Source organism: Somniosus microcephalus, unplaced genomic scaffold, assembly GCF_052327205.1.
Source record: "Somniosus microcephalus isolate GS21.2 unplaced genomic scaffold, FLI_Smic_1.0 unresolved_chr1, whole genome shotgun sequence".
NCBI classification, from domain to species: domain Eukaryota; kingdom Metazoa; phylum Chordata; class Chondrichthyes; order Squaliformes; family Somniosidae; genus Somniosus; species Somniosus microcephalus.
Genome location: NW_028225179.1, coordinates 126950361 through 126978354, shown reverse-complemented (window position 1 = coordinate 126978354; position 27994 = coordinate 126950361). Strand labels below are relative to the sequence as shown.

At 45.9% G+C, this 27994-nt stretch overlaps 1 protein-coding gene across 1 annotated transcript; it reads left to right on the top strand.

Annotated features, from left to right (window-relative positions):
* The first annotated feature begins 195 nt into the window (after positions 1 to 195).
* Positions 196 to 27913, top strand: LOC147095824 (uncharacterized). The gene is made up of 5 exons (XM_085974830.1): positions 196 to 807; positions 8346 to 8735; positions 10265 to 10414; positions 18875 to 18954; positions 25059 to 27913. The coding sequence occupies exons 1-5, from the start codon at positions 735 to 737 to the stop codon at positions 25209 to 25211; spliced, it is 846 nt and encodes a 281-aa protein (XP_085830956.1). The 5' UTR covers positions 196 to 734; the 3' UTR covers positions 25212 to 27913.
* The last annotated feature ends 81 nt before the right edge of the window (positions 27914 to 27994 follow it).

Genomic DNA, 27994 nt, shown 5'->3' with positions numbered 1-27994 from the left:
TGCCCTCTCAGGTGGTCGTAAAGGATCCCATGGCACTACATCGCACTGCATTAGTGGTGGCAAATCTTTCATTACTTACCCCGTCCTTTCCATATCAGCTGTCCTGCCTAGAAACTGGGTTCACTCTGCTGCATGCAGCAAGTGGCAGCCGGAAATTAGTCACAAAATATTTTAAGTCAGACGTGCAGACAAAATGCAGCTTTTGTTTCCGAGGGCTTGCTCTGTACAAGTCTGCAGCATAACAATTGCACCGCCACACGAGTCCAGAGACCACAAGAGGCTGCGAGGATGAGTCCTGAGCCGGTGGCCGTGGGAGGGAGCAAGGAAGAGCACCTCGTTCACAGGGTAACACGAACAGGGCCGGAGCCGGAGCTGAGGTTGAGAGAGGGAGCTGAACCTGCACGTACATCAGGCTGCGCCCAGAACCCCTTCTCAATGAGCAATTGTGTCACTCAAGCGCCTTGCGACGCCTCACTCTGTTAAAGGCGCTATATGGTTATAAGTTGTTGTTGTATGTGTCACATCCACCGGGCTCAATGCGTGTTTACTGGCCGGGGCTCCCGCTGAACTGATGTTATTTCGTTTAATTTACATGTCTGTCAGAATGCAGTGACTTTGTTCTGGTCACTTCCTGCCGTGAACACAGACCCTGCATCACACGAGAAACTGTTCCTTCGTCTCAGTCGGTGTCCCGTTACTGTGATATCGGGGCGGCGGGTGACCCGGAGCTCACTATGTGCAGCGAAATAAATCTCTTTCAATTCGCCAACATTTTCCCTCTCATCAGTTATTTTATTTCCCTCTCCGGTAAGTTTTTTTCTTTCACTTCTTAGTATAAATGTAATTTTATTTCTATGTTCCCCTTGACTCTGTGTGACTTCTGCTGACTGTCTTTAATCGGGGCTGGAATTCAATCGCTCACTGATCTAAAGTGAATGAAGCTCAGCTCATTCCCTGAGATCTTCAGTCTCATTCAGTCGGGCTCCTCTGAACAGGTAGATTCCCGCTCACCATCTGCGCTCCAGTTACTGTCCGACACTGTGAGTTACCTGAACCTCTAACTGTAGCTGGGACTTATTAATGAATGAACCGATCTCCCACAAGTCTTTATTCAATTGTTATTTAATTACGAATGTGTCAGATGTTCTGGGCTGTGCTGTGTTAAAATGTATAACTGTGTTAACTTGGATCAGTTAGATCAGTTGTTTGTAAGTAAGAAGGTTGTGGGTTCACCCAGGATTTGAGCACATCATCTGGGCTGATAATTCAGTACGGAGGGAGTGCTACACTGTGGAGTCTTCCTCTACACTGCGGGGTCTTCCTCTACACTGCGGGGTCTTCCTCTACACTGCGGGGTCTTCCTCTACACTGCGGGGTCTTCCTCTACACTGCGGGGTCTTCCTCTACACGGCGGGGTCTTCCTCTACACGGCGGGGTCTTCCTCTACACCGGGGAGTCTTCCTCTACACCGGGGAGTCTTCCTCTACACCGTGGGGTCTTCCTCTACACCGTGGGGTCTTCCTCTACACCGTGGAGTCTTCCTCTACACTGGGGGGTCTTCCTCTATACCGGGGGGTCTTCCTCTACACCGTGGAGTCTTCCTCTACACCGGGGGGTCTTCCTCTACACCGGGGGGTCTTCCTCTACACCGGGGGGTCTTCCTCTACACTGTGGAGTCTTCCTCTACACTGGGGGGTCTTCCTCTACACCGGGGGGTCTTCCTCTACACCGTGGGGTCTTCCTCTACACTGCGCGGTCTTCCTCTACACTGGGGAGTCTTCCTCTACCTCTTCGAGTGGAGTTAAAAGATCCCGAGGAGCTACTCAAAGACAGAGCTGAGAATTCTCCAGTGAACTAGCCAGTATTCATCCTTCAACCAACGCCTCCACACCAGGCTAGATGGTCACTTATCTCATTTCAGGTGTTAGCTGTGGCTCAGTTGGTAGCACCATCGAGTCCGGCACAGACTCAATGGGCTGAATAACCTCCTTCTGTGCCATATGACTCTATGACTTGCTTCCGAGTCAGAAGGTTCACAGTCCCACTCCAGAGATTTGAGCACAAAATCTAGGCTGACACTCCAGTGCAGTGCTGAGGGAGTGCTGCATTGTCGGAGGTGCTGTCTTTCAAATGAAATGTTAACCTGTCTGCTCTCTCTGGTGGACACAAGAGATCCCACAACACTATTTTGAAGAAGAGCAGGGGAGTTCTCCCTGGTGTCCTGGTCAATGTTATCCCTCAACCAACATTACTAAAAACAGATTATCTGGCCATTATCACATTGCTGTTTGTGGGAGCTTGCTGTGCGTGAATTTGCTGCTGCCTTTCCTAGATTCCAACAGTGCCTACACTTCAAAAATTACTTCATTGGCTGTAAAGCGCTTTGGACGTCCTGAGGTTGTAAAAAACGCTGTATAAATGCAAGTCTTTTTTTAGTTTGCAGTTTTTGGCCAAATTGGTTGTGGTGTTTGCTGCAGTTACTATTTTTGAAGTGTATGTAGGATTACATAGGATTACATAGGATATACGGCACAGAAACAGGCCATTCGGCCCAACCAGTCCATGCTGGCATTTATGCTCCACTCCAGCCTCCCCCCGTCTTTCCTCATCTAAATCTATCAGCGTAACCCTCTATTCCCTTCTCCCTCATATGTTTGTCCAGCCTCCCCTTAAATGCATCATCTATACTATTCGCTTCAACCACTCCCTGTGGTAGCGAGTTCCACATTCTCACCATTCTCTGGGTAAAGAAGTTTCTTCTGAATTTCCTATTGGATTTCTTGGTGACTATCTTATATTGATGGCCTCTAGTTATGCTCTTCCCCACAAGTGGAAACACTCTCTCTGTATCCACTTTATCAAAACCTTTCATAATTCTAAAGACCTCTATTAGGTCACCCCTCAGCCTTCTTTTTTCAAGAGAAAAGAGACCCAGCCTCTTCATCCTTTCCTGATATGTATACCCTCGCATTTCTGGTATCATCCTTGTAAATCTTCTCTGCACTCTCTCCTTTTTATAATATGGCGACCAGACCTGTACGCAGTACTCCAAGTGTGGTCTAACCAAGGTTCGATACAGGTTTAGCATAACTTCCCTACTTTTCAATTCTATCCCTCTAGAAATAAACCCTAGTGCTTGGTTTGCTTTTTTATGGCCTTGCTAACCTGTGTCACAACTTTTAGTGATTTGTGTATTTGTACTCCGAGATCCCTTTGTTCCTCTACCCCACCTAGACTCACACCCTCCAAGTGATACGTGACCTCCCTATTCTTCCTACTAAAATGTAATACCTCACATTTATGAGTTGAAATTCATTTGCCAATTATATGCCCATTCTGCAAGTTTATTAATGTCCTCCTGTAATTTGTTGCAGTCCTCCTCAGTATTGACTACCCCCCCTCAATTTGGGGTCATCCACAAATTTAGAAATTGTGTTTTTGATACCAAAGTTTAAATCGTTAATGTAAATTGTGAACAGCAGTGGTCCCAGCACTGATCCATGTGGAACACCACTACCCACCTCCTGCCACTGTGAATAGCTACCCTTTACTCCTACTCTCTGCTTTCTGTCTTGAAGTCAGCGAGCTATCCATTCTGCTACTTGTCCCCTGGCTCCGCATTCCCTGACCTTACTCATCAGTCTATTATGGGGCACCTTATCGAAGGCCTTTTGAAAATCTAGATAAATTACATCTACTGCATTACCATTGTTTACTCTCTCTGTTACCTCTTCAAAAAATTCAGTAAGGTTGGTCAAACAAGACTTTCCCTTTTGAAATCCATGCTGACTATTCATTGTTATATTTTTGGTTGCTAGATGTTCTTCTATTTTCTCCTTTAGTAAGGTTTCCATTATTTTTCCTACCACCGATATTAAGCTGACTGGTCTATAATTCCCTGGACATGTTCTATCCCCCTTCTTAAATATAGGTATTACGTTAGCTATCCACCAGTCCGATGGCACTACACTGTTTTTCTAACGAATTATTAAATATATGTAGTTATGCCTCTGCTATCTCTTCCCTAGATTCTTTTAAAATGCATGGATGCAGTCCATCTGGACCAGGGATTTTATCCTCTTTGAGTTTGATTAGTTTATTTAATATATCCCCCTTTTTATTTTCAATGCACTTATCTCATTACTAATCTCATCATCCAAGGTCATGTCCACCTGTTCTATCTCCCTGGTAAATACTGAAGCAAAATTATTATTTAATATTTCTGCCATCTCTCTATCGTTACCTGTGGTATTATCCTGTCTATCCCTTAATGGCCCTATTCCTATCCCTTAATGGCCCTATTCGCATCCCAACCTTCCTTTTTTTATTGATGTGCCTATAAAATATTTTACTATTTTGTTTTATGTTCCTTGATAATTTAATTTCATAGTTCCTCTTTCCCTCCCAAACTGTTTTTTTTTACTTCTCTTCTAATCGCTTCATATTCTCCCATATCATGCACTCCCCTGCTGTCTATGTACTTAATCTATGCCTCTTTCCTTAACCTCAATTGTTCCCTTATGGCTTTATTCATCCATGGAGTCTCATTATCGTTTAGTTTGTTCTTTCCTTTTATTGGAATATATTTTTCCTGCACTCTGTTGAACACCATTTTAAATGTTTCCCATTGCTGTTCTACATCGTTGTTTGCTAATATTGTTGCCCATTTTTTCCCCAAGTTCTATTCTCAGCCCCTCAAAATCAGCTTTTCTCCAATCTATTAACCTGGTTTTGTCATACTTATGTCCTTCTCAATTATCATCTTAAAGCGTATTATATTACGGTCACTATTGCTTAGATGTTCCCCTACTTTTACTTCTCTTATCTGCTCTGGTTCATTCCCCATTACTAGATCCAATAGCGAATCCTCCCTTGTTGGGCTTTTTACATATTGGGTTAGCAAGGAGTCCAGTTCACATTGTAGGAACTCCATTCCCTTATCCCCTTTACCTACCTCTTCTGTCGAATTAATATCGGGGTAGTTGAAATCCCCCATGATTATTATTCTATGTTTTTTACTCATTTCCTAATTTAACTGCATATTTCTTCCTCCATCTCCCTTCCACTATTAGGTGGTCTGTTGACTACACCTATTAGTGTGATTGATCGTTTATTATCTTTTCTCTCTATCCATATGGATTCTATTTTTGTCTTACTGAACTCTGCGTCTCTTTTTTCTACTGCCATCATATTATCCCTAGTAAGGACAGCTACTCCACCTTCCCTTTTCCCTCCCTATCTTTTCTAAATCTGTTATACCCTGCAATGTTTAATTCCCAGTCCTGATGTTTCTGTAGCCACATCTCAGTAGTCCCTATTATGTCTGGTTCTTCGCAATGCATGATTGCCGCCAGCTCCCCTATTTTATTACTGTGTGCATTGCTGTACAAACAGTTTAACTCATTTTTAATAGGATTTCCTCTCACTTTATGTTTAACCATCTTTTTACACTCCTGTTCTAGAACTCTATCTATTCCCTTGCCATCAATGTCCTCACTTACTTTAATCTTGCCTATTCTTTCTTTTCTTGTTTTGTTTATATTTAGGCTGGCTACTTTTCTTGTAGATCCCTCCCCCCATTTTACCAGTTTAAACCTTTGCCACCTCCCTATTTACCCTTTTCAGGTGGAGCCCCTCCCATTTCAGGTGGAGCCCATCCCATCGGTACAGCTCCTTCCTCTCCCAGAACTGGTGCCAGTGTCCCATGAAAAGGAACCCCTCTTTCCCACACCAGCCCTTTAGCCACGTGTTAATTCTCCTGATCTGTCTACTTGTATACCAATTTGAACATGGCTCAGGTAATAATCCAGAGATTATTACCCTCGAGGTCCTGCTCTTTAATTTAGATCCTAACTCCCGATACTCTTTCAGCAGGACATCCTCCCTGTTCCTACTTGTATCGTTTGTTCCAACATGGACCATGACAACTGGATTTGCCCCCTCCCTTTCCAAGTTCCTCTTCTGCCACTGTGAGATATCCCTTACCCTAGCACTGGGTAGGCAACACACCCTTCGGGATTCTCGTTCTTGGCTGCAGAGGATGCTATCTATCCCCTTAATTATAGAGTCCCCTATTACTACCACATTTCTATTTGCCCCCCCCCCCCGCCCATTGGACAGCCTTCTGAGCCTTGTGGTGCCTTGGTCTGCATGGTGGCTGTCCTCCCTGAAGTCTTTCTCTTTGTTCTGTGCAGTCATTGTTCTGTAGAGAAAATGTTTGAGGACACGCCGAGGAGATAAAGGCACGTATTAATGTAAATTCTCACTTCATTATTCTGTGATGAAATTGCAGGTATTTTGTGATTTCAAACTAATGGGATTTGGCTGTGAAAGGAGCTATATAAATGCAAGATTTTTCTTTTCTGAGTTAAATGGCAGAAGGGTCGAGAACTAGAGGACATAGATTTAACGTGATTGGCAGAAGAACCAAAGGCGACATGAGGAAAAACTATTATACTCAGCGAGTGGTTAGGATCTGGAATGCACTGTCTGAAAGGGTGGTGGAGGCAGATTCAATCATGGCTTTCCAAAGGGAATTGGTTAAGTAGCTGAAGGGAAACAAGATTGCAGGGCAGGGGAGTGGGACTAGCTAAAGTGCTCTTGCAGAGAGCCAGCACGGGCTCGACGGGCCGAATGGCCTCCTTCTGTGCTGTAACCATTCTACGATTCTATGATTCTATTGACCCCCTACCTTAAGAAAAGAGTTTTGTGTATCCAGGTACACAAATCACTAAAGTCTAGGACACAGGCACAAAATTCATCATAAAAGTTGCATAAACTTTATTTGTATTCCCTTGAGTTTACACCTGAGGTGATCTAATTGGGGTCTTTAAAATGAAAACAGGAATTAGTTAGAGAGAAACAATTTCCTCTGGTGGGGAAATCCAGAACAAGGGGGCACAAGCTTAAAATTGGAGCTAGGCTATTCAGGAGGGAAATCGGGAAGCACTTTTTCCACACAAAGGGTCGTGGAGATCTGAAGCACTCTCCATTAGATCTCTATTTGAGAAATAAAGGGGGTTTGGGGTAGGTGTAGCAAAACGTGCAATAAAAGTCAAAGGATAACAGGCCAGAACCTACGGAAAAAGTAACAGCATGCAAACGACCCACACCGTTATTAACGTGATAATTGGACAGAAAGTTCCTTAACGCGCATCACAACCAAAACCTCCACCCCGCATCCTAGCCTAAATGCTTAAAATGTAATATCTGATCACTTATTTCCAAAACCACTTAGCGATGTTATGATAGAGTATAACACAGCGGCTGGTTTACTGTTGTTTAATTGCAGTGACCATGTGAATGGAATTTAAAACTGCCAGAAAACATTGCGTCAGCGGAACTCCTTTTTAAAATTATGAATACACAATCAATGGTTGGATACTGAGACGTGTAGAGGGACAGAGGGACCTTGGAGTGCATGTCCACAGATCCCTGAAGGTAGCAGGCCAGGTAGATAAGGTAGTTCAGAAGACATACGGGATACTTTCCTTTATTAGCTGAGGCGTAGAATATAAATACAGGGAGGTTTGAATCATAGAAATTTACAGCACAGAAGGAGGCCATTCAACCCATGCTTGAACTGTATAAAACACCAGTTAGGCCTCAGCTAGAGTACTGCGTGCAGTTCTGGTCACCACATTACAGGAAAGATGCGATTGCACTAAAGAGGGTACGGAGGAGATTTACGAGGATGTTGCCAGGACTGGAGAACTTTAGCTATGAGGAAAGATTGGATGGGCTGGAGTTGTTTTCTTTGGAACAGCGGAGGCTGAGGGGAGACCTAATTGAGCTGTATAAAATTATGAGGGGCCTAGATAGAGTGGATAGGAAGGACCGATTTTCCTTGACAGAGAGGTCAACAACCAGGGGGCAGAGATTTATAGTAATTGGTCGGAGGATTAGAGGGGAGTTGAGGAGAACTTTTTTCACCCAGAGGGTGGTGGGGGTCTGGAACTCACTGCCTGAAAGGGTGGTAGAGGCAGTGAGATTTAAATTTTTTAAAAGAGTTTCTGTCTTGATTTATGAGGCAGTGAGGTTGGCAATACTGATTCTATTACTTTTCCTGTGTGTGGGTTATTGTGTCTTTCCCCCGTCCTCCTTCCCTTGCTCTGTTTCTGTTTAAGTGCTGTACTATCTGTAATATCCCAGTCATGAGGCAGGGTCAATAGCTGAAACGGCGACTGACTCGCGATCTCTCCACCGACGCTGCCTGATCTTCTGACTGCCTCAGGCCTTCTCTGTTTCTCTTTCTGAAAAGCCGGGTGTTTAGAATTTAACTTACTGATGGGATAACACTGCACAATGTGATTGGAAACTCATTTATTCTTTTTATTTTGTTGCAGCCTCTGGAAGCCATGTTACTGTGAGCGTCGGTCAGAGAGAAGTGAAGGGGACCGTGAACCAGTCTGTCCTTCTCCCCGTCTCCTACTCCACACTCACTCCCTACTCCACTTTAAAGATAGAGTGGTTTTTATTACCCGGAGAGACTCCATTCGTGACACTGACCCGATCAAACTGCTCTCCAGACCCTGACAGACCCGGTTATAACTGTTCAGATTACCAGATGGTCGCTCCTTCCCACATGGAGAGAGTCCACATCTACCCGGAGAATGGATCCTTGTCGCTGCGGGATCTGCAGCCCAGTGACAGCGGCGTGTATGTGATATCTGTTTACAGTGTTGGGGACTCAACCAGTAAAGGCAATGTGACATTAACAGTCTATCCCGGGACAGGTAGGAATTCACAGGCTGATTATTTAACCCACGGGATACGGGAGAATTAATTTAACTATTTAAATTTCCAAAAGGCCTTCATTAGGAACATAGGAACAGGAGGAGGCCATTCAGCCCCTCGAGCCTGTTCCACCATTCAATGAGATCATGGCTGATCTGTGATCTAACTCCATATACCTGCCTTTGGCCCATGTCTCTTAATACCTTTGGTTAACAGAAAGCCATCAATCTCCGATTTAAAATTAACAATTGATCTAGCATCAATTGCCATTGGCGGAACAGAGTTACAAACTTCTACCACCCTTTGTGTGTAGAAGTGTTTCCTAATTTCACTCCTGAAAGGTCTGGCACTAATTTTTAGTCTGTGCCCCCTAGTCCTAGAATCCCCAGCCAGTGGAAATAGTTTCTCTCTATCTACCCTATCTGTTCCCCTTAATATCCTGAAAACTTCGATCAGATCACCCCTTAACCTTCTAAATTCTAGGGAATACAATCCTAACTTGTGTAATCTCTCCTCGTAACTTAACCCATGGAGTCCAGGTATCATTCTGGTAAACCTACGCTGCACTCCCTCCAAGGCCAATATATCCTTCCTATGGAGCCCAGAATTGCTCACAGTATTCCAGGTGTGGTCTAACCAGAGTTTTGTATCGCATATTAGACTCGTGACTAAAGTCAGAAGAGTGGAGTCAGGGGACAGGTAGCAGAGTGGATAACAAGCTGGTTACAAAACAGAAAACCGAGAGTAGGGGTTAAAGGTAGTTGCTCAGATGAGCAAAAGGTGGGAAGTGGTGTTCCACAAGGATCGGTGCTGGGACCACTGTTGTTCACCAGTCACATAAACGATTTGGAATCGGAAGTCAAATTTCAAAATTTGCGGATGACACCGAATTGAGGGTGTAGTTAATCCAGAGAAAGACTGCGACAAAATACAGGAAGACATTAATAAACGTACAGAATGGGCGTGTAATTGGCAAATGAACTGCAATAAGTGTGAGGTAATGCATTTTGGTGGGAAGAATAAGGAGGCCACATACTGCTTGGAAAATAAGTGTCGAATGGGGAGGCAGAGCAGAGTGATCCGTGGGTACAGATACACAGATCACTAAAAGTAGCAACACAGGTTAATAAGGCCATAAAAAAAAAACAAAGCACTGGGGCTCATTCCTAGAGAGATAGAATGGAAAAGCAGAGAAATTATGTTAAACTTGTATAGAACCTTGATTAGACCACACTTGGAGTACACTGAACAGTTCTGGCCTCTATTATAAGAAGGATATAGAGGCACTGGGGAAGGTGCAATTAAAGTCAACAGCACCGAGTATCGGGCATATAACGGGCTACCGATGTGATACTGCCCATTTTGCGGCCCACCCATGTCCAATTTCATACCACCATGTTTACTTAACTGAATGAACTCCAATTTTCCAACGTTAATAGGGTCTAACTATAAATTGCCAATAGGTTTACTGTTAGTAATTTCCAGCTATGGCTCCAGTTATTAGAATAATCCAAGTGTTTTGTTACAGACAGTGAGAATTCTACTACCCCACCGAACAACACAACAACACCCTCTGACAGTAAGGACAATGCCATGTATAACAGTGTCCCTGCTATTGTGTGCCTCCTCATTGTCCTCACCACCTGCTTGTGCCTATTGATGACCAAAGCACACAGAGGTAAGCGGCAGCTCTTGGTGAGTAGAACTTACCACAGTGAATGATTATTGGCAAACTGCGGAGAGGCGGAAAGTGCTGATCGTGGCTCTAGTTAGTCTAATGGGGCTAATGTTAACTTTGGGTAATGGTCTATAATGGGCGATATTGAATCGGCCACCCGCCCGATTTTCACTTATATTGAGTTCAGTGGAAAGGAAGATCGGCAGGGCATATAATGGGCAGCTAATTCAATACTGGCGATTTTACACTATCGACCACAGTTAAAGTCACAGGTCAGGTCACCGAATGAGCCAACTGCCATTCTGGAGCATTTACTCAGCCCGTGGGGTGGGGAGTGAGGGACATTCAGCTCCTGCACTGCCCCCATACTCCTGTCCTTCATTCCAACCTCAGATGATCATCTGATATGTGGCTCCTCTGGATGCCCCTCCCCTCATTGGCTCCCTGAGTGTCGCTAGGCAGGGTAGAGGGCTCCCTTTCCAGCACGACACCTATAAGGAAAGGAGGAAGAGTTGGGATGATGGTCTGAGAGTGGACCGATGTTGAACGATGAACGCATGGACCAAATGCACGCTCCTCGAATTCTGCCCTCTTGAGCATCCCCGATTTTAATCGCTCAACCATTGGTGGCCATGTCTTCAGTTGCCTAGGCCCTAAGCTCTGGAATTCCCTCCCTAAACCTCTCCGCCTCTCTACCTCTCTCTCCTCTTTGAAGACGCTCCTTAAAACCCACCTCTTTGACCAAGCTTTTGGTCATCTACCCTAATATCTCCTTATGTGGCTCGGTGTCAAATTTTGTTTTATAACACTCCTGTGAAGCCTCTGGGGACGTTTTACTGCATTAAAGGCGCTATATGAATACAAGTTGTTGTTGTTGTTGCACAGATGCTGTGGTGGTTTAACTACCGGTGCAGTTAGTGATCTGCCTCATTTCACCAATGGCCAGCAGCCAATACACTTCAGTGTGAGCTGGCATTCAATGATAGGCCGATGGGTTGTATCTTGGGCTTGTAGGTAGGGGGAGTGAGTCGTAAAGAAATGAGAGAGAAGCCTTGAAAATATGGTTTCAGATATTTGTAGGGAAATGGTGTTAGGGAAATTGATGGGATTGAGGGCCAATAAATCACCAGGGCCTGCTAATCTACATCCTAGGGTATTAAGGAAGTGGCCCTAGAAATAGTAGATGCATTGCTGGTCATCTTCCAAAATTTGATAGACTCGAACAGTACCCATGGATTGGCGGATAGCTAATGTTACCCCACTGTTCAAAAAGGGTGGTAGAGAGAAAACGGGGAATTACAGACCGGTAAGCCTGACATCGGTAGTGGGGAAAATGCTAGAGTCCATTATAAAGGATGTAATAGCAGAGCGCTTGGAAAAAAGTGACCGGATCGGACAAAGTCAACATGGCTTTACAAAAGGTAAATTGTGCTTGACTAATCTACTGGAAATTTTTGAGGATGTAACTGGTAAAATAGATAAGGGAGAACCAGTGGATGTGGTGTATTTGGATTTTCAAAAGGCTTTTGATAAGGTCCCGCATAAGAGATTAGCGTGTAAAATTAAGGCACATGGGATTGGGGGCAAGGTATTAACTTGGCTAGAGAACTGGTTGGCAGACTGAAAGCAAAGAGTTGGAATAAATGGCTCTTTTTCCAAGTGGCAGGCAGTGACTAGTGGGGTACCGCCTTGGACCCCAGCTATTCACAATATATATTAATGATCTGGACGAGAGAACTAGATTTAACATCTCCAAGTTTGCAGATGACACAAAGCTGGGTGGGCGTGTGTGCTGTGAGGAGGATGCCGAGAAACTCCAGTATGATTTGGACAGGTTGGGTGATTGGGCAGAAGCATGGCAGATGCAATATAACGTGGATAAATGCGAGGTTATCCACTTTGGTGTCAAAAACAGGAAGGCAGATTATTATCTAAATGGCAATAGATTGGGAGAAGGGGAAGTGCAACGAGACCTGGGTGTCCTTGTGCACCAGTCGCTGAAAGTAAGCATGCAGGTGCAGCAGGCAGTTAAGAAGGCAAATGGTATGTTGGCCTTCATAGCGATAGGGTTTGAGTACAGGAACAAGGATGTCTTACTGCAGTTGTACAGGGCCTTGGCGAGGCCACACCTTGAGTATTGTGTGCAGTTTTGGTCGCCTTATCTGAGGAAGGATGTTCTTACCATGGAAGGAGTGCAGCGAAGATTCACCAGGCTGATACCTGGGATGGCAGGAATGACGTATGAGGAGAGATTGGGGCGATTGGGCTTGTACTCGCTGGAGTTTAGAAGAATGAGAGGGGATCTCATCGAAACTTATAAAATTCTAACAGGAGTAGACAGACTAGATGCTGGAAGGATGTTCCCGATGGTCGGGGAGTCCAGAACCAGGGTGTAGTGTCCGGGTATCAATAATACTCGGACTGCAGGAGAACAATAAAACAGGTATTTACTGAACAGAGGGTAACTCAAGACTGAAGTACAGAAGCCTGCTAGGGCTTTTTATACAGGTGTGGTCACTGCCGGTACTGCAGTCTAAGATCAGTTATTCCCTTAAAGGTACATACACAACAATTCCTCCCCTTTTAGATAAACAGTACATAACATTCATTTAACAACTAAATAATAACTAATTACAATTACAATTTTCTCAGTAATATATACATCAACTGAAATAGTCATTTATAAGTTCAGTCTTTGAGGAGGCTTCCTGATCTGGACTGGATAGTGCCTTTCTCGAGTATCCTGTTCTGGCGGTGAAGTCCATTCTGGCTCATTGTCATTGGTTGGTTCGTCAGCTTCCAATACCCCTGCTTCTGAGGTAGACGCAATCTGTACTTCGGGCTCATTACCAGGTGCACATGCTTGTGGTACAGGTTTGGCTTGTTCCTGTGACTCTAGAATCTGGTCAGCATGGTGTCTCACGATGCTCTCTCCAATGTCCACTGTGTACATTAGTGGTCCCTGCTGTGTGCATATCATTCCTGGCTGCCATTTTTCTGTTCGGTAGTCGCGGGCCAAGACTGGTTGCCCTATCTTGAAGCTCCTGGTTGGCTTCTCATTGATGTGCTGGAATTGCTTATCCTCAACATCTCGTCTTATGTTTGGTTTGAGCAAATCCAGGCGACATCTTAGCCTTCGGTTGAAGAACATTATGGCTGGAGCTTGGTTGGTGACTGCATGTGTCGCATTCTGGTAAGCAAACAAGAAATGATCTACCTTGTGTTGTAGTGGTATGTCGTCGTTATACATCGCCTTTATTGCCTTTTTAAAGGTCTGAACAAACCTCTCAGCCAATCCATTTGTGGCTGGATGATATGGGGCAGGGGTGTAATGTTTCACCCCATTATTCCTCAGAAACCTTCGGAAATCCTCAGACACAAACTGTGGCCCATTGTCAGAGCAAATCTGTTCTGGCAAGCCATTCCTGGTGAAGATGGTCCGTAGGACTGCAATAGTTTTCTCCGTGGTGGTGGAGGACATTTTGATGACCTCTGGCCATTTCCAATGGGCATCCACGGCGATTAGAAACATTGAGTCCATAAATGGACCAGCAAAATCAATGTGTACCCGTTGCCATGGAGATGAGGGCCACTCCCATGGGTGTAGCGGGGCCTGAGGTGGAGCGTTTTGGACCTTCTGGCATCCTGTGCATCTCTTGGTCATATCCTCGATTTCTTAATCGATTCCCGGCCACCACACAAAAGCCCTGGCTAGGCTTTTCATTTTTACCCCTCCCAGATGACCCTCATGAAGCTCATTGAGCACTCTATCTCTCAACTTGGGTGGAATTAGCACTCGGGATCCACACATCAAGGTCCCGCGGCACACTGACAGCTGTTCTCTCCTTGGCGAGAGTGCTGGCAACAGTGAGTCACCATGTGCTGGCCATCCCTTCATCGTCAAATCATAGACCCGAGAGAGTGTCGGGTCATTTTGGGTTTCCTTCTCTATACTTGAGTTTGTAACAGGCAGACATTCGACTATGGTCGCATGGAATATCTCAACAGGGTCCACTGCAGGTGCTTCCTCTACCATAGGCAACGGTAGGTGCGACTACCCATCAGCGTTTCCATGCTGTTTCGTACCCTTGTACTCTATGCCGTACTGATGTGCCCCTAGAAAAAGTGACCATCTTTGCAGCCGTTGCGCCGTCATCACCGGAACGCCCTTCTTTGGGTTAAAAGTGGAGACCAGGGGCTGATGATCAGTCAGTAGGGTGAATTTCTGCCCGTGCAGATAGTGATTGAACTTCTTCACCCCCCACACCAGGCTGAGGGCCTCCCTGTCAATCTGGGCGTAGTTACGCTTGGCTGAGGTTAACGAGCGCGACGCAAAAGCTATTGGCCTCTCTGAACCGTCATGGAATTTGTGTGACAGCACCGCTCCAATGCCGTAGGGAGACGCATCACATGCCAACCGAATCGGTAGTGTTGGGTTGTAGTGGGCCAATACTTCTTTTGAAGTGATTAGGCATTTACCTTTCTGAAAGCACGCTTACACTCATCACTCCATTTCCATGTTACTCCAGTTTGCAGCAGGGCGTTCTGTTTGGTGCAGAATTGTAGATAAATTCGGCAAGAACTTATGGTAATAGTTCACCAACCCGAGGAACGACCTCAGTTGCGACACATTTTCCGGTGCTGGAGCCTTGACTACAGCCTCAATCTTGTCTGGTGACTTATGCAACCCTTCTTCATCAATCATGTGGCCACAATACGAGATTTGTCTCCTGAAGAACTCGCATTTGGGGCGGTTGGCTCGTAGCCCATAGTCCTGTAATCTAGTGAGCACCTGCTCCAGGTTGGCAAGGTGTTCACTGTCATTTTCGCCCGTAACCAGGATGTCGTCCAAATAACACTGGGTCCCCGGGATCCCTTGTTCCATCGCCCTCTGCCAAATAGCCGGGGCTGATGCTACCCCGAATACCAGTCGATTGTACTGGTAAAGGCCTTTGTGAGTGTTTATGGTGAGGTATTTCCTAGATGCTTCTTCCACCTCCATTTGTAGATACGCTTGGGCCAGATCAATCTTCGTAAAGCGTTTCCCTCCAGATAGTGAGGCGAAAATATCTTCTATCCGTGGAAGAGGATATTGTGCTATGTGCAGGACTGGGTTCACAGTTACCTTGAAGTCCCCACAGATGCGAACCTTCTTCGGCTCCCCAGGCGTGCTGCTCAATGATTTCTTCATTACAGGAATGATGGGTGTGGCCCACTCGCTCCAGTCCACCTTGGACAGCACACCCGAACGCTCCAGACTCTCCAGTTCTGCTTCAACGGCTGGGCGGATCGCGTACGGTACCGGTCTGGCCTTAAAAAATTTTGGGTTTGCGTTATCTTCGATTTTTATCATTACCTTTACTCCTTTTAGAGTCCCAAGTCCTTGTTGGAACACCTCTTTCACGTCAGTTAGAATTTTTGACAGTCGTCCAGGTGTGACGTCATCATTTTTTTTGTCAGTCACAGTTAGCGCCTGAATGGAATGCCAATCCAATTGTATTTTTCGGATCCATTCACGTCCCAATAATGGAGGTCCTCCATCTTGTATTATATATAGATACAGTTTCTGTGTTTCCTTGCCGTTGTATTTAACTGGCACACTTATTTTTCCTCTGGGGTAGACTTTTTGCCCCGTGTATGTCTTCAATGCAATGGACGTGTCCTTCAAGGGTATGTGTGAGAATAGCCGCTCATAGTCTCATCGATTCATGACAGTTAGGGCTGATCCTCTATCCAATGCCATCTTTACTTGGGACCCTGCTATCATGAGGGTGACCCAAATAGTTCGGTGATCCTCCTTTGCGATCACATTGTGTAACTTTAGACAACTTAGTCTCCTGCTCCCGGAGTCCTTATCACTCTCCTGATCTTCCGAACTACTGTCTGTCAATTTCTTTACTTTCTTGTACTTTTCCTTAGTAGTTCTTGTAGTTTTGGTTTTCTTTCCCAACCTGCAGACTCTAGCTATGTGTCCCATTTTCCCACATTTCCTGCATACTTTGTCCTTAACCCAGCAGTCCTTCTGATCATGGGTTGTTCTGCCGCAGTGATAGCACTTTTCTGCTCCATACGCCATTTCGTTAGCACTGTATTCTTGTGGTTTCTGTTTTATTTCCACAGCTCCCCGTGCTGCTGCTTCATAGGATACTGCCACGCTGAAAGCCTGTTCTAGCATCAGGTCCTTTTCCGAAAGTAGTCGTTTCTGGGTTCCTTCACTCTGGAGCCCACAGACAAACTTATCCCGTAAGGTGTCTGCCAGTCCTGCTCCGAACTGGCAGTGCTTCGATAACTTGCGTAGTTCCGTAAGATAGTCAGCATTGCTCTCATCTTTGTGCTGGTTTCTTTTATGGAACTTGAATCTTTCTGCTATCAGCAGCGGTGTAGGGTTTAGGTGTTCCTGTAAGATATTAACAATCTCTTCAAAACTTTTCTCCATTGGTTTAGCTGGGGTAATTAAATTCCGCAATAGGCCGTACGTTCTCGCGCCCATCAAATGTAATAACACCGACGCCTTCTTTCCATCGGCCACCTCATTTGCCTTGCAGTACACTTCAATTCTTTCCACATACGTGGTCCAGTCTTCTACCTCGTTGTTGAAAGCAGTGATACTGCCACTCTTCGGTAACTTGAGTGATTTAAAATGGCGCCTCCCGCACTTTTCCTTCTTTCCCAATGGAATAAAATGGCGCCTCCCGTGCTTTTCCTTCTTCCCCTTGCTGCCACGCTGCTCCTAGCGTTCTACAGGGTAATGGCGGCGACCCGCGGCTTCAGCGCGTATCACTTTTCCTTCCCCTCATTCTATCCTCTCCACGCTGCCCGGTTCTTGAGCACCGACCGTGCGCTGTGCGCTCCACCCTCTCTCTCTCTCTTCCTCCCGACGACACTGCACGGCCCCTTTGCAGAGCCGCTCGATCGAGCTCGAGCCCGAGCCCGCCGCAGTCCGGAAGGGTCAGCGCACTACCTGCTACCAGCACGACTTGCTGGAACACCTCGACTGGGGAGCCAGGCCCAGCTCTCCACAGCCTCCCCTGCAATTCTCCGATGGATCCCTGGGCGGTTGCCCGCGGTCGACGCCCGCCATTCTGACTTCGACCTCCAAGAAGCTTCTCTTCAGGGAAAAGATCCCCGTGAGGTGATGCAGTACTGCAGGTGAGTTCAAACCTGCCCGTCGCCAGTGTAGTGTCCGAGGATCAATAATACTCAGACTGCAGGAGAACAATAAAACAGGTATTTACTGAACAGAGAGTAACTCAAGACTGAAATACAGAAGACTGCTAGGGCTTTTTATACAGGTGTGGTCACTGCCAGTACTGCAGTATAAAATCTGTTCTTCTCTTAAAGGTACATACACAACACAGGGGTCACAGTCTAAGGATAAGGGGTAAGCCATTTAGGAGAGGCCAATTCATTAAATATATTCAAGAAGGAGTTGGATATATTTCTTAAGGCTAAAGGGATCAAGGGATATGCAGAGAAGGCAGGAACAAGGTACTGAATTTGGATGATCAGCCATGATCTCATTGAATGGCGGAGCAGGCTCGAGGAGCCGAATGGCCTACTCCTGCTCCTATCTTCTATGTTTCTATTAGGGGAATGAACACTTAGGGCATTGGTAAGATAGTCCTCTATCTGTTACTTGAAGGGAGACCTTAACCATTCTAAACTAAACAAAACAGAATAGACATGAACCATTGATTTACATGACTACCAGACGTGAACCATTGGATTACATGACTACTCGACACAAACCATTGATTTGCACGACGTCTAGATATGAACTATTTATTTGCACCACTACTGGGTGCAAACTGTTGATTTACACCACGATTGGTCATGAACCATTGATTTGCACGACTATGGGATGTGAACTATTGATTTACACTACTGGGCACGATGGATTTGCACATTTACAAAGTGTGTGACACTGCTACTGAAATAATGCTGCAGAAGAATGACACCAGCAAAGATAGTTGGCAGGGAACAGTAAGCTATAATTATGGGCTATCTGAATTCTCTCCAATTGTGGTATGTCTTCAAACAATGTATGCACAACGAATCTTAGAAAATGTTTAACCGAGTTTGCACCAAATTCTTTCTTGGACCTGATGGAAGTTCTTGCAGTCTGGCTGGACTTTGTCTCACTTCTTTATATGGGACAAATGTTTAACTATTAACTGTCCATGTAAAGCCAGGGATTGGGGCTTTGTGTCTGTAATTGATAACCGGTCAGTTTCTCAGGTAATACTCTCCTTAGCTGAAAGAAATCACAATCAGTCCAATTACCGAATACAAAATTGGAGCTTGCGGTGACCAATTAAAAAGTATTAGCGGGGTCGTGCTGCTGTGTGGCTGCCATCTCCTTATATAGTAGTGTCTTTATCACGCTTTAAATAGCTTTTAAGTTTAATCATTCACATGTGATGCAAGAAATTATGTTCCTGTCTGAATGTTTTAATTCAGGTTGTCGCCTACGACATGATTCAGTTGCCATGGAAGCGTCTGTTCCGCCAATGGAAGGAATGAGGCAGGACTTGGCTGAGGTAAGAAGGGAGTGGGTTAGCCGGAGTCGAGATGCTTGTCAAAAAAATAAACAATGGCCCAGTAATTCCGTTCCAAACGCGTGAGTACGGTCAGGATACTCACGCGTCTGGCCGGAGGAAATGCCGGTTTTCAGCATGCACAGCGCATGCGGGGAAAACCGGCATTTCCTGTCCTCTGAACGAAGGGGTTCAGAGGCACAGCGCGTGCGACTGCACAGGCAGCGCGTGCGCAGTGAACTTCGTTGATTTCATTCATGGATTCAGTGAGGGTAAGTCCTTACAACTTACACATGAAAAAAGCATGTGTAAAGTTGCTCCAGAGGCTGCGGAGGAAGATATATTTTATCGTGGAGCTTCTGAAAGGCAATATTTTTGTTTGGGAAAGGGAGGAAAGTTATTTTAAGAAATGATGAGGTAAGGTTTAAAGTTTAATTTTTTTTTTTTAAACGGGTTTTCAGTACTGTAGGTAGAAGGAGCAATTGTGGCTGTGTGAATTGAATTTGCTGTGTTTATTAAATGTGAAAATGACTGTTCTAAAATGAGTAATGTAACATTTCCAACATTTTTAAGAAAGAAACTGTTCATCAGTAACATATTCTTTTAAGTAATTATGTATGTATGTCCGTATATATTCCTTTACGTATATGTATATATTCCTTTACTTATGTGTATGAATGTATGTATTTAATTATGATTTTCCAATAAGTTACTTTCTCTGAAAGTCATAATTAAATACATACATTCATACACATAAGTAAAGGAATATATACACACATATACGCAGAGGAATATATACAGACATACATACATAATTACTTAAAAGAATATATTACTGATGAAAAGTTTCTTTCTTAAAAATGTTGGAGTCATTTTCACATTTAATAAACACAGCAAATTCAATTCACATAGCCACAATTGCTCCTTCTACCTACAGTACTGAAAACCCATTTTAAAAAACAAAAATAAACTTTAAAACTTACCTCAGCATTTCTTAAAATAACTTTCCTCCCTTTCCCAAACAAAAATATTGCCTTTCAGAAGCTCCACGATAAAATATATCTTCCTCCGCAGCCTCTGGAGCAACTGTACTCATGCTTTTTTCATGTGTAAGTTGTAAGGACTTAACCTCACTGAAAGCATGAATGAAACCGGTGAATTTTACTGCGCACGCGCTGCCTGTGCAGTCGCACGCGTTCTGCCTCTGAACCCCTTCGTTCAGAGGACAGGAAATGCCGGTTTTCCCCGCATGCGCTGTGTATGCTGAAAACCGGCATTTCCTCCGGCCAGACGCGTGAGTACCCCGACCGTACTCACGCCTTTGGAACGGAATTACTGGGCCAACATTTTACATGTCAATAAAATGAAAAATTTAACAATTGCATGATTTGCCCCCTCGCATCTGCGACTGAGGGTCCAAGGAGGTGCATTGCGCAAGAGGTCATCGTCATACGTATCCTCACACTGTTCCCTTTCGGGAACTGCATGAAGTGGTGGAAGGATTTCTGGCCACGTTAACGCTCCTTCCGTGACCATAACCATCTTCATACCAGCCATTAGGGTGGTTAGTCCTATGGCGTGAGGGTTTTACGGGCTCCCACAACCCATCTGAGGGGGGGGCCACCCACACCCGCGGACGCAAGTATCCCGCTGGATGTCCACCCAGAATTTATAGTTGGAGCTCCGACTCCACTTGCCGGGACTGTCTGGAGCGGGGTTCGAAACCCTACTCCTTCTGGCCCAGCGGCGGGGATGTTTACCGCTACGCAAAAGGCCCACTCCACGCAAAAGGTGACACCCATACGTTTCCTGCGCCTTTTCCCTCCCCGTGACTGGAGCCCTATGCTGCCACTTGAAAGACCAAGCTATCATCTGTCCTTTTTGCGGCGCCTTTGACTTCTCATTACCAATGATGAGCAGGCGCTGCGCCTCCACCTCGTTGAGGAGATTGCTGAGATCATCATCAGTTCAATTGTGAGTTCTTTTAATGCCGTGAATTGTGCTCATTCCAGCCATTTCACGTTGCTAATCGGATTGGGCCTTTGGTGTAGCGGTAGGATCCCCGCCGCTGGGCCAGACGGGGTAGGGTTTCGAACCCCGCTCCAGACAGTCCCGGCAAGTGGAGTCGGAGCTCCGGCTCTAAATTCTGGGTTGACATCCAGTGGGATATTTGCGTCCGTGGGTGTGGGTGGCCCCCCCTCCTCGTATAGCTTGTGGGAGCCCGTAAAACCCTCCCACCATAGGACTAACCACCCTAATGGCTGGTTCAAAGATGGTTACGGTCACGGAATGAGCGTTAATCACGGCCATAAATCATTCCACCACTTCATACAGTTCCCCAAAGGGAACAGTGTGAAGACACGTATGACGACGACGTTGCTAAATAAATAAATGGAATGAAAAAAATTCTTTCAGGGCTTTTAAAAGTCTTTAAACTGCTTTAATTCTGTTTAAAACTACTTCAGATTCTTCAAAATAATGTAAACATTTTTAAAAGTTTATAAAAGTTACCAAAAGCTTCATTAAAAATACCAAAAACCTATTTGAAATGCTGCTCTGCATGTAAAAATGCTTTTCAGCTTGTGAGAAACATTGGGGGCGTGTCCTATTAAACTGAGACCTCAAGGGGCGTGTCTCAGTTGCACAGCGCGCTCCAGGCTTCGTGCTGGCTGCACTCCTGGGTGGCGTGATGTCAGACGCTGCCCGGGATTCTTCTCTTTCTAAAAGGAATTCCAGGCGTCCCTGGAGGTGAACGGCAGGCATGTTGGGTAAGTGCAGATCGGGGGCTTGCACGCGCGGCAAGCCCCCGATCTGAATTTCTGCCCCATTATCAATTTCGGCAAATGTGGCCCTTCCGCCCCGCGGGGGCCCGGTTCTCCTAAGGGGCAATTTTAACCTAACCCGCCCATCGGGAAGCTGACGGGGCTGGGAGCGATGTTGGTTTTATACCCCACCCAATTTTGCTCTCTGTTGAAGTCAGTGGAGAGTAATATTGGGCGGGGTGTAAAACTGACATAGAAACATAGAAGATAGGAGCAGGAGTCGGCCATTCAATGAGATCATAGCTGCTCATCCAAATTCAGTACCCTGTCCCTGCCTTCTCCCCATATCCCTTGATCCCTTTAGCCTTAAGAAATATATCCAACTCCTTCTTGAATATATTTAATGAACTGGCCTCAACTGCCTTCTGTGGTAGAGAATTCCACAGGTTCACCACTCTCTGGGTGAAGAAATTCCTCCTCATTTCAGTCCTAAATGGCTTACCCCTTATCCTTAGACTATGACCTCTGGTTCGGGACTCCCCGGCCATCAAAAACATGCTTCCTGCATCTAGTCTGTCCATGCCTGACAGAATTTTATAGGTTTCGATGAGATCCACTCTCAATCTTCTAAACTCCAGTGAGTATAAGCCCAATCGACACAATCTCTCCTCATACGTCATTCCTGCCATCCCAGGTATCAGCCTGGTGAATCTTCGCTGCACTCCTTCCATGGCAAGAACGTCCTTCCTCAGGTAAGGTGACCAAAACTGCACACAATACTCAAGGTGCGGTCTCACCAAGGCCCTGTAGAACTGTAGCAAGACATCCTTGTTCCTGTACTCGAACCCTCTTGCTACGAAGACCAACATACCATTTGCCTTCTTAACCGCCTGCTGCACCTGCATGCTTACCTTCAGCGACTGGTGCACAAGAACACCCAGGTCTCTTTGCACTTCCCCTTCTCCCAATCTATTGCCATTCAAATAATAATCTGCCTTCCTGTTTTTGCCACCAAAGTGGATAACCTCACACTTATCCACATTATAGTGCATTTGCCATGTTTCTGCCCAATCACCCAACCTGTCCAAATCGTACTGGAGTTTCACGACATCCTCCTCACAGTTTACCCTCCCACCCAGCTTTGTGTCGTCTGCAAATTTGGAGATATTACGTCCAATTCCCTCGTCCAGATCATTAATATATATTGTGAACAGCTGGGGTCCTAGGACCGATCCTTGCGGTACCCCACTAGTCACTGCCTGCCACTCGGAAAACGACCTGTTTGGGGGCCTATAGTACACTCCCAGCAAAGTGCTTACCCCCTTTTTGTTTTTAAGTTCTACCCATATGGCCTCATTAGAGGAACCTGCTAATATATCATCCCTCCTTATAGCAGTAATTGACTCCTTAATTAATATTGCGACACCCCCTCCTCTTTTACCGCCCCCTCTGTCTCGCCTGAAGATTCTATACCCCGGAATATTGAGCTGCCAGTTCTGCCCCTCCCTGAACCATGTCTCCGTGATAGCAACAATATCATACTCCCATGTTCTGACGTTCCACCCGATCTCGTGTGATTCCCGCTCAGCAAGTTTGGTTAAAATTCTCCCATACATGTCTGATATACAATGAGACGGTCCAGATGAAATAAACCAATCCCAAATGCCTTTTTCTTTCCAGTTACCAGAACCGGGATAACGCCTGGGGAATTATGGATGAGGGACTTCAGTTATGTGGGCAGACTAGAGAAGCTGGGATTGTTGTCCTTAGAGCAGAGAAGGTGAAGGGGAGATTTAATAGAGGCGTTCAAAATTATGAGGGGCATTCATAGCGTAAGTAAGGAGAAACTTTACACTGGTGGGAGGGGCGGCAACCAGAGGACACAGATTTAAGATAGTTGGCAAAAGAACCAGAGGGGAGATGAGCAGAAATTCTTTGTATGCAGTGAGCTGTTTTGCACTGGAATGCACTGCCTGAGAGGGCGCTGGAAGCAAGATTTAATAGTAACTTTCAAAGGGGAATTGGATATATACTTGAAAAGGAAAAATTTGCAGGGCTATAGGGGAAAAGCGGGGGAGTGGAACTAATTGGACCGCTCGTTCAAAAGAGCCGGCACAGGCATGAGGGGCTGAATGGCCTCCTTCTGTGCTGTAAACCTCAATGGTTCTTGATGGTGCACAGGTAAAACATGTCAAGCTCTTTAACTTGGCTTCTGTAGCAGTTCTGGACCAGATACTCTACTTCAGCACTCCCCAGGTATTCTGCGCTATTAACCTATGGTTTTCTGGTCATTCCAATTATTGGTTGGAAAATCACAGGCCGGAGGTTGCGGAATTTTCCAAAATGCACTCTTGGTGGTACCAGGAACGCTGCAACGGAAAATCCGGACCTCCAACTCTCCTTCACGTATAGAAGATTGAGAGGTGAACATAAGAACATAAGAAATAGGAGCAGGAGTCGGCCATTCAGCCCCTCGAGCCTGCCCCGCCATTCAATAAGATCGTGGCTGATCTGATCTTGGCCTCAGCTCCACTTTCCCGCCCACTCCCCATAACCCTTGACTCCCCTGTAGCTCAAAAATATATGTCTATCTCTGCCTTGAATATATTCAATGACTCCGCCTCCACAGCTCTCTGGGGTAGATCTGATTGAAGACTTTAAAATGATAAATGGATTCGGTAGGGGAGATATAGAGAAACTACGTCCTCTGGTGGGGAGAATCAAGAACGAGGGGACATCGTCTTAAAATTAGAGCCTGGCCGTTGAGGAATTAAATCAAGAAGCACTGTTTCACACACAGGGTAGTAGAATTGGGGAACTCTCTCCCCCAAAAGGCTGTGGTTGCTGGGGAACGATTGGAGCCTTCCAGACGGAGATCGATAGATACATTTCCTGTGTTTTTTCAGTCCTGACGAAGGGTTTCGACCTGAAACGTTGACTCTCTTTCTCTCTCCAGGGATGTTGCCTGGCCTGCTGAGTTTTTCCAGCATTTTCTGTTGTTATTTCGATAGATTATTGTTGGGTAAGGGTATCGGCGGAAATGGAGTTGAGGTGCAGATCAGCCATGATCTAACTAAATGTGCGGAGCAGGCTCGAGGGGCTGACTGGCCTCCTCCTGTTCCGAATGTTTCTCACAGGTAAACAAAAGACAGACAAAAGCTGAGCCATTTTGCACCCGTTTATCGGAAAACTTTCCACATCAGAGGTTCTGAAAGATAAAGTTAACTTAAGCAATAACCTATCTTTCCTCTTTTAGAGGCTGACTGCCCCGTTGTGCCTTTTCAACAGTTTTCTCGGCCTTTTTATTTTCACATTTTCTAAGCTGCCCCTTTCTGTTCTGTGCAGGGTCGGGAGTCGACAGCGAATGGCGAGCACATGTATTCCCTTCTACAGTTGGCTGAGTCCAGAAACCCACCAACACCAGCACCAGCGCCCGACACAAGGGAGGGACCTCCAGAGAGCCTTTATGCTTTTGTACAGAAGGGGGAGAGAGGGTGAAGTGCCTGAGCTGACTCTTTCAACAGGGAACTGGATCGACTTCCTGGTTGGGTGGGAAGGGACAGACAATGGGTTTTGAGGCGGGAGAAAAGTGACAATCGGCCCGATTTCAACGGTCAGCGTTCGAGGCCGTGGAACTTGCGCACGCTGACGGACTCTGAGCGGATCCAGTGAAAGGACCAGGACCCTCCATGGGACACACTGACGGGCGATATGACACTGAGCACGACCAGGGACTCCGAGGCAGCCGGCAAGCCCCATTGGTCGGCCCCTCGGACTGTAGCCCCGGGATCGGGACCCCTTTGGCCGCGAGTTCCTGAAGCCCTGCACAATGTTGTGGGGTAGACCTTCGCTTTGTGCGATGGTGTCTCACGGGCGATAACGAGTCGGCAGTCCGTTTTGCGTCTCTCCCCAATGACTTCAATGGAAATACGAATGGGGGGGAGTTGCAAAAAGGGCTGTCGGTTCGCTATCGCCTGTTTTACACTATTCGCCCAAAGTCGAGATCCCCTCTGGCCCTTGGAGCGCTCCAGATTGGCAGATTTAGCGGGTTCCTGAATCGCTCGCACTGAGTTGACGGGGGGAGCGGGGGTTCTGTCGCTCGCTGTTCCTCAGCTCTCAGAGGCTGGGCTGAAGGTGATGCGAGGCGCTTCTGGTTATGTGATGGTTTAAATCAACAGCTGCATTCTGTGTACAAGAGTTTACAGTCACTGCAGCCACAGAGCGCGGGGCCCTTTCACTCATTCATTGATATTTGCTGTTGGGAATTGTAACAAAGTTCAGTAGCATTCAGTATCGATGGGGGTAATTTGATCTTTTGGCCACAGTGTAAATCGGGCGATATCATATCTGCCGCCCGTTAGACACCCCGCACGATTTTCCTTTCCGTTGACTGCAGGAGCCGGGGCGGCCGATCCAACATGAGGGAATTTAACCCTCCCACCCCACTGGGTCCTGGAGCAAGAGGTGGAGCTCCGCGCGGTGGAGACGGAGTAAATCACCTTTTCCCCTTCCTCCATTCTCGTGGAGATATAAAGTAATGATCGCCAGCATTAACAGTGTTAATATTGTACCTGCCGATGGTTATTTGACTGAGTCAATCCTCTCTCTATATTCTGCCTCGTGTCTCAATTGTATATAATAATATAATTGATATCATAATATATAAAATCCAATGAGGAATTCAGAAGCAACTTCTTTACCCAGAGAGTGGTGAGAATGTGCAACTGGCTACCACAGGGAGTGGTTGAGGCGAAGAGTATAGATGTTTTTAAGGGAGCTATGTAAACACACGAGGGAGAAGGGAACAGAAGGTTATGTTGATGGGGTTAGATGAGGTAGGGTGGGAGGAGGCTTGTTTGGAGCATGAACATTGGCATGAGCCAGTTGGGTCAAATGGCCTCTTTCTGTGCTGTACATTTGTAAGATTCGCAAAATTGAACATTGTCCTATAAGGGTCTATTGGCAAAAAAGGCCTTGATTTTAAAGACTGTTTTAAAAGAAGCCCAGGAAAAAGGGCACACAAAATGGCCGCCAGACCCCCTGACCAGCTTTTGGGACATTTTTAAATGGTTCCTGTAGTCCACAGACAGCCTTTGTGGATTCAGCCCACAGTAAGTTCTGGAAGGCCGTTTCGGTGAAAACGAAACCAGACAGAACACATACATATGGATTGGATGCAGATCCAGTCAGATCGGCCTGTAGATAAAGGCCATCTAAATGTTTACCCAGACAAAGGGAAACAGTTTCATATTCATAGGGGGAACATCAAAGACCCATTAAAGACATCAAGAAGACATTCAAGACAATACAAGGTCATTCCAGACCAGAGATGGCCATTACCGGCCATCCCGAAAGTACTTTAAATATAATAACTACCCCGCTGTGCTACAAGCTCGCCAAAAGTTAAACAAAGACTAACCTTGATGTGGCGCGAGATAAGGGCCTCGATGAGAAGTATAATTGGGGACCCCGAGATAGCTATCAGGACGGAAGCCTTTTGCTGCGCTTTTGAAGACCCCTTTCGGTAGCGGGAACACAGCCTTTTGGAGAACTTCGTGGATCGGCCATTGAGGAACGTCGATCCGGAGACCAGTCAAGAAGGTGATTCGAGTCTGCGTCCAGCCCCGGGGTAGCCATCGGGAGATCATCGACCAACCCCGGGCTGTTGACGAGACCAGGGACAGTGACCCTTCGTGAAGAGACCATATGAAAATGGTGAAACAGCTGGGCTCTGCGACGAAACCCATATGACAATGGTCAAGCAGTTGGTCTCTGTCCACGCCGATGTCCAGGCCTGCTAACATCCAGCCTGTCCGTGACCTTCACCTCGAGGGAGAAGAGAGAATGTCGCAGCCCGCAGCGTTGACCACGTGGAGACAGGACGCCTGAGAGGATCAAAACGCAGACCTTTCACAACCTTATACTTTCTAACTGGGACTGGTGAGCATGTTTCTGGCCCCTCATAATCTGATCTAGATAGGTTTAGGGGGTGGGCATTTTAGGGGATAATTAACATGAGTTGTTGTCCCTCGATGTTCTGTGTGTTTCCCCATTTCGTGATGACTTTTGTAAAGTACAATATGCCTGTATATATCTTAGCTAGTGCTGTGTTATGATTTGTTTTTCCCTCCCATGTACCCTTTTATTGACTTGCATTTGATTTGTTTTTTCTTTATGCAATAAAATTTCATTTTGTTTCCATTAAACCTGGTCTATAGAGCATTCTCTACATTGTAGTTCCTGCCTCAAAGGCCAGTGTATAGAACCTAAGGGGTGAGTGG